The sequence below is a fragment of the Euprymna scolopes genome, chromosome 9 (assembly GCF_053919585.1).
Source record: "Euprymna scolopes isolate OS-2025 chromosome 9, ASM5391958v1, whole genome shotgun sequence".
Classification (NCBI taxonomy): Eukaryota; Metazoa; Mollusca; class Cephalopoda; order Sepiida; family Sepiolidae; genus Euprymna; species Euprymna scolopes.
In genome coordinates, this window is record NC_136490.1 from 65,157,455 (window position 1) to 65,165,142 (window position 7,688).

Here is a 7,688-nt window from a genome sequence, read left to right on the forward strand (position 1 = left end):
TTTAGTAGATACTGGCGCCGAAATTTCTGTAATAAAAAGTACTGTATTAGAAAGTCTCAGAGAGAAGCCTGAGATAAAGAAAATAGAGATGAATTTAAGGACTGCAAACGGGTCACCTCTCATAGTGCAAGGAGTGGCGCGTTTACAAATTAAAGTAGGAAGCCAGTACATTCGACATGATTTTGTAGTGACGAAAAACCTTAAAAGGAACGTCATATTGGGCCGAGACTGGCTCAAGCAAAATAGTGTTAGAATGTACTTTGATTTAGGAGCAATCCGATTAGGCAGCGAGTACATAGCGCTGCAAGAGGAGGCTTATATTTCGAGTATAGTTAGATTAAGGCACAATGTCACCCTGAAACCGCAGCATTTACATGCGTGCACAGCTCGTGCCGAAATGAGAAATGGTCAGGGTTTAGATTACGAAGTAGTGCAGATAGATAAAGGCTTCCTAAGTGATCTAAGTGGTGTATCCGTAGCGAACACGGTAGTTAAAATTAAAGGTAGGAAAAGTTTTCCTTTGCTAATTATGAATAACACGAACCAGACAGTAAAATTAAAGAAAGGTTACAAGATAGGTAGATGTAGAAGAACAGAAGTAGTAATGGCAATATCAAAGCCAAATAAACAAAAGAAGTCGGGAAACAAAAGTAACCTCAACGGCATAAAAGTGCCGGAAGAAATGAGGAAAGTTTTAAATAAAGTCCTGCAACGAAATACTGATTTATTCGTCACAGAGGATAGATATTTAGGCCGGACTGACACAGTAGAGATGAGGATCGATACAGGAAAAAACGATCCCATAAAGAAAAACCCGTATAGAACACCTCTCAAACAACGAGAAGAAGTTAATGTAGCACTAGAGGAAATGCTACAGGCAGGGGTGATAGAAAGGTCAAACAGTCCGTGGAGTTTCCCGATAGTTTTGGTAAAAAAGAAAGACGGAACAAAGAGGTTCTGTGTAGATTTTAGGGCCCTGAATAAGATAACAAAGAAGTATGCCCGAGCGCTACCAGTAATTGATGATATACTGGCCTCGCTTGGGTCAGCAAAATATTTCTCAAAGTTGGACTTGAAATCAGGGTATTGGCAGGTAAAGTTGAACGAAAAAGATAAAGAGAAAACTGCGTTCACCTGTCATAGAGGACTGTTCCAATTTAATGTAATGCCATTCGGACTTGCTAACGCTCCGGGAGTGTTTCAGGAGCTAATGTCCGTAGTGTTACAGGGACAGGAAGAATTCGCCGTACCTTATTTGGATGATATTTTGATATTCTCCAAAACAAAGGAGGAACATGTTAGGCATATAGAAAAGGTGTTAGGTAGTTTACGTAGGCATAATTTAAGGTTAAAGGCGGCGAAGTGTGAGTTTTTCGGCAAGGAAGTGCAATATCTAGGATTCCGAGTAAGTGAGAAAGGTATCCAGCCGGAGGGGGACAAGGTTAAAGCAATTCAGGCAATTGCGACCCCAACCACTGTGAAGCAGGTTAGATCCTTTATAGGCATGACATCCTATTACAGGCGATTTATCAAGGATTTTTCTGTAATCGCCGAACCGTTAATTCGGTTAACTAGGAAGCATGCACGTTTCTGTTGGGACGATGCGTGTCAGTCTGCTTTTAATCGATTGAAATCGAAGCTTGCAGAGATGGTGATGCTGGCATACCCGGACACTAACAAAGGATACAGGTTATACACGGATGCCTCCGATTATGCGATCGGAGCAACCTTGTCTCAAATGGTCTACGACCCGGAGGAGGGTCGGGAGATAGAGAAACCCATTTATTTTCTATCTCATAAGTTGTCTGATACCCAGACTAGATGGTCAACAATAGAGAAAGAAGCATATGCGATTCACTATGCCTTAAACAAGTTGAATCACTACTTGCATAGTGCTGCGTTCACCATCTACACGGATCACAGACCATTGGAGTACTTGCTGAAATCTCCGATACAGAATAGGAAGATACAGACGTGGGCATTAAGTATGGCTGGCTATGATTGCACCATACAATACCTAAAAGGAAAAGATAACGTCTGTGCGGATCTCTTATCCCGTGCGGTAAATGCGAGTCGGGATGAAGACGATCCTCCAGTAGAAATAGATGATAGGAATTACACGGTGAGTGCGATAAACTCGAATCGCTTTGAACCAAGAGAGTTTGTATCGCATAAGGATGACGAAGACTCACCGGTAGTAAGCGAGCGTCCTACACTATCAGGTTTGGATATGTGTAAAGAACAAGACGCCGATAGTCAGATCGTCGAATTAAAGAAACGGATGAGGAGCGGTAAAACGTCCAAGATGGAAGAAAAAAAGTACATCATAATGAACGATATCGTATATTATTTATCGACACCCGACGACGATCCTGTAATTAGATTATATATTCCGTCACATTTGAGGATGAAGGTATTGAAACAATACCATGATGAGAATGGTCATATGGGTGTGGAGAAAACGTTCCACTCCATTAAACAGAAGTATTTCTGGCCTGGTTTGTTCAAGAAGGTAAACGAACACATAGGGAAGTGCGTCCCATGCCAGACCAGAAATTTGAGGAAGCAACAACCTCAAATGCAGGAGACCGACATGCCTTCTTTTCCTTTTGCTAAGATTGCATTGGATATTTCCGGACCCTATCCGAGGACTTTGTCAGGCAATCAATACATAGTCACGTTCATCGACATGTATAGTGGTTGGCCTGAGGCTTTCGCTGTACCTAATAAAAAGGCAGAGACAGTGGTGCATCTCTTAATTGAGGAAATATTTCCCAGATTTGGTGCACCATTGCAGTTACTTACGGATAACGGACCGGAGAACGTCAATGGGATCATGAAAAGGGCTTTAGAAGAGCTTAATGTTGATCACGTGACCACCTCATTTTACCACCCGCAAAGTAACGGGAAAATAGAAAGATTTCATAGGACGATGCATGACGTACTAGCAAAGAAAATAGGGGACAATGACCGTTCATGGGACATGTACTTGAACCAGATGCTGGCTGCTGTAAGGTTTCATGTCAGCGAAACAACAAAGTACTCCCCCTATTATTTGCTCTATAATAGAGACGTTGTCTTGCCGTTAGACAACATACTGAGGCCGCGTAGAATTTACTACGGGGAAGAGGATCATGAGATCGCTCTGCAGGACATGCATCGGACCTTTACATTAGTCAGGAACAATGTAAAGAGAGCTAGGAAGAAAATGATAGATAGGGCCAACGAGAAAACAAAAGCAGTCGATTTTCAAGTTGGCGACTTAGTTTATTATAAAAATAATAGAAAAAAGGGAAAGCTAGACGTAAGATGGTCTCCATATTACGTAATAATAGAGAAGACGGGGCCAGTCTCGTATAGAATTAGAAGTCAACTGACGGGGGCAGTAACAAAAGCCCATGGGGAACACCTTCGGAAAGCAGAACTGGAGGAATGGGATATCCCCAACAAGCAAGAGGGCTGTAGAAAAACAACCCTGTCAGCACCGGTAGAGGATAGTAGTTCAGATCAAGAATCCTCTAGTGGGGAGGAAGAAAATTATCCCCAACAGAGCAATCGCCATCAACGAAAATCCCCAAGTCAGGAAAACAGGGTCCCGTTGATGGAACGGAAAATAATCACGCGTAGCATGACGGCTGAAAGGGCTAAAGAAGTTGATGAAATATGGAAGGAAGATATATATAACTTAGTGCCCAGGTCGTGCAGAGTTGATTATGATAGTAGGGATCAGCCAACCGTAGCTAGGGCTAGCACGGGGGTTGGGAACTCAGGTTATAATCGAACTGCGGGTCGGGAGCGCGGAACAGGATGTTTGGATTGGTTAAGAAAATTACTCTGTTGATGTTAGGCAACATCCTTATCATAGGGAGTTCGGAGTTGCCACCAATATTTAGGATCCTGGCGTTCTGGTCGAAATTTTTGTACAATATGCTGCCCACATTTTAAACAAGTCATTAAAATGTAAGACTCGTATTTAGTTAATTAGTAATATTAATTAAAGAGCCGAGGTAGTGGAGAATATTGGACAAATCGACCACTTCGGTAAAATTGGTAAATTTGCAGCGTATATTTTGCTGTTAAGTGCGGCCGATGCACTTATACCGAAGAAGACCTTATGCTTTTCTTGTTGATGTTTATTTTTATTTTATTTTTTTTTTCTAAGTTAAACGGAAAAAAAAAAAATACAGTAAAAGAGATGAAAAAAAAAAAAAAAAATTTTTTGTGACATTAAAAACATTATTGGAAATGTCGATGGACCGATAGACGATTGAAAAAAAAAAAAAAAAAAAAAAAAAATGGTTAATGGAGGGGTGTTATGTAATGAATGGCTGGAACCATCATACATAACTGAAAAGAAAAAACTTTAATAAAAGATTTAAAAGAGTGGGCATCGAATAATCGATTGTCTACCTGTTGAAAAGAGGAAGGGCTTACGTCATAAACAGAGAAATCGGACGACGATTTTTTTGTTTACAAAACAAATAAACGTGACATTCCTCGTAAGCTCTGGAATTACAGATATTGGCATGAGTGGATAATTCACGTGTCGCTGTGTGAAGACAAAATTGAATGATTTTTTGAGGTCAAAACGTGACTTAAGAACACATGTATCAACCGATTGACATAACGCGTGGATAGAAAAAACAAAGCGACAAAATGCCAATAAAAACGGTGAATCAGCAGAGAGATAGATAGAGCAGAGAGAGAGAGAGACGGAACAGCATGTGTTGTTGAAGACCGTATTGTCGAAGCGTCAATTTTCCCTCCTCAGAGCACTGTGAGAAAAAACTGCTAACTGTGAACTTCAGAACCACTAAAAGAAAAAAAGACGATTTGTTTTAAATTGTAACTATATTGTAAAATATAATTTTATACAAAAACAAACACAATTGTGACTTACGTCTTTTAATGCATGTTTTTAAGTTACAGCTGATCGTTCTAAGTCGTCAACCGTTTGTTTCAGGTTCAACGTTGTTATGACATTTTTGACAATTGACGAGAGGCAAGATAAAGAAAAAGTGCCAGTCTAAGGTGAGATAACTCACTAGTCTTAACTCGTTGTCATCACAACCGCCTAGTAAACAAGTGAACCTACGGACAATCGACGTAACTAAAACTGCTATGTACCATTGTCAGGGAGTCCTACGCACTATTACGATTTCCCAACCTGGGAGCCACACCATAATACAACAATACCAGAATAGCTAGCAAAGTCGTTTTTTTACTGAACCGTTTTGCGAGTGTGTGTTTTTTTATTAGTTAGTTTTGTTTTATGAGTCCACACATTACTCAGGACATTTCAACGTTAAATCCACCTCCAAATGTAAAAGATACGTGGCGAGACAACCGCCATTATCGAAGCTTTAATTACTGGGGATACAGTTACAAGACTCAGTGTTTCTATCCAGTTGCGGTTAACCACCTAAAGAAGATCAGAGGATAAGTTGGCAACAATGTGATTAAGCAACAACAGCAGCAACAAGAATTATGAAGATGAGAATAACAACCCGCAAAAATAACGAACACACAGATTATAAAGCTGCATCCCCCAAAACCCCCCAATATATATATATATATATATATATATATATATATATATATATATATATATATATATATATATATATATATGGATTTAACCAGCATATTCTTTTCATTGTTTTTATTCTTGGGTATATATCCCACACAGTTTGATACAGTTAATCAACCGGGAACCACATCATTCTATATAAAAGCATAAAGGATATCAACAGGTACACAGTCGAGAGTCAAAACAATAAAAAGAAATGCTGTTGTCCTAGACCTAACAATAATACATACTCCTGCTATTATTTAACTACGGAAAATATTTATCGTAATTCAATATTTAAAAAAATCTGAGGCCAGAATTTACAAAAATCATCTACAAACTGCTGTTCATGAATGTTGTAGAACTTAAACAATCGAGACCTCGATATAAACCTTCAAACGAACATGTCTCAATTTTAAACAACATTTTTACTACATGACAACAAGAATTGAAATATAACTAATATAAAACTTGTGCGGGGTTTTCACAGTTGTGATTTTAAATCCATATCGGTGTTTTTAAATCAATTTCTGATTTTATTGTGTAAGAAAAATATTTGAAAATACTTGCTCAAATTTGAAAAGATATTACAAAATGTATTGTAAAGCGATCAAAATATAAACTAACTAGTCTTAATTACTAAACAGTTTACAGATAAACATTGTGCGATTACGTTTTATACTATTCATTATAATTACTATTTAAAACAATGATGGGAAATGCTTTATATTAACACACTAAATAACAGATAGTTTATGCATAAAAATTATTGCATTATTATGTTATACTAGGATTTAACTTAGAAAAATGAAGTTTTAGAATAGTTTTTCATAATATAAATGGAATCACACCGAGGAAGTAAAGAATAAAAAATGTTGTTATCCTAATAATTAATTATTTTCATTTTTTTTATTTTTAGGGAGACCAAGTTCAATCGACATTAAAGTCCGCACGACAAGAAGTCAGATCTCTGCAGGCTGAGGTGAAAAAAATGAAAGAAGAAAAAATCAGCTACTTCACAGAAATACAACAATTGCAGGATATCAAACGGGACAATATGAACCTTAAAAGTGAGTTGGAGAACGCCAGACAGAAAATCAAGGAACTAAGTTTCAAGATGGAGGGCCTCGATCGGACACACTCCGACGAACAGAACAACTTGCGATTATTAGAAGTGTTACAGACAAAGCTACGGAAGATGCATGAAGAAAACACCTATTACGAAATGCGCCACCAGCAAAACTGCCAGGTAATCAAAGAACTGAAATACACAGTTGCAGCTCTGAAAGATGCTGCTATCAAATCAAAAATTCATTGCGAAGATCGGATCGGATCGTACCAAGATGTCTTGGAGGAGGTCAACAGATTAAAGAAAGAGTTACTAATAAAATCAACAAAAACACCGGCAGTAGATTTTAAGGAATTTGTTACTTTAAAACGAGAGGTAAATGCTCTTAAGTTAGAAAACGAAAGCTTGAAATTGACAATTACGCAGAAATCCCCGTAAATAAGAATATCTTTACCTACATTTGTAATTTTTCTGTCTAATAGTATAAGACTTATGACTTTCATTCAACAACTATAACTATATGTGTTAATCACTACTTTTAAAATAAAATTTAAAAAAATACATATATTTGTATGTTCTGGGAATTTTTTTGGAAATATCGATTTTACACTCTACTTTTTCCTTAAATAATCACGTTGTTCCTCTTAGTTTACGTTTTAAAAATACTAAAGAATTATATAGATATCAGCTTATGAGATATAGGTTATATGACATAGTCCACATATTGCCAGAGAGTTATAATCTTTTGATACAATTATTTACAACTAATAAACAACCAATACTTTAAACATCTCAAATTCATACATTGTTATCTTTGTTGTGTTTTAGCTATCCTTTGACTGATGTCGGTAAATGATTACAGCAAAATGCCATTCTGTTTCTGTATTTTTGAGGAGAAAATTGATAATTGATGACTAGGACGTGATCAGTGGTCTAAAAAATCTAAATTATATTTAGATTATAATATTTTAATTCAATAGTAGTTCTAATATAAATAATAATAGTTTTAATATAAAGTATACAAAATATAATAATGAGATTATAATTTTA

General features: G+C 37.0%; 1 protein-coding gene across 2 annotated transcripts; it reads left to right on the forward strand.

Annotated features, from left to right (window-relative positions):
- Nucleotides 1-4,709: 4,709 nt before the first annotated feature.
- On the forward strand, nucleotides 4,710-7,199 carry LOC145284609 (uncharacterized). Of its 2 annotated transcripts, none has more exons than XM_080133517.1 (2): nucleotides 4,710-4,845; nucleotides 6,489-7,199. In XM_080133517.1, exon 2 carries the CDS (start codon nucleotides 6,561-6,563, stop codon nucleotides 7,074-7,076), a length of 516 nt encoding a protein of 171 aa, XP_079989643.1. In that variant the 5' UTR covers nucleotides 4,710-4,845; nucleotides 6,489-6,560; the 3' UTR covers nucleotides 7,077-7,199. The 2 variants fall into 2 exon arrangements, with proteins under 2 accessions (XP_079989643.1, XP_079989644.1); XM_080133518.1 differs by lacking the exon at nucleotides 4,710-4,845 and adding an exon at nucleotides 5,673-6,112.
- Nucleotides 7,200-7,688: the final 489 nt, after the last annotated feature.

Coding starts and splice junctions, on each gene's coding strand:
- LOC145284609 (XM_080133517.1), top strand. CDS start 6,561: ATGAAAGAAGAAAAAATCAGCTACTTCACAGAAATACAACAATTGCAG.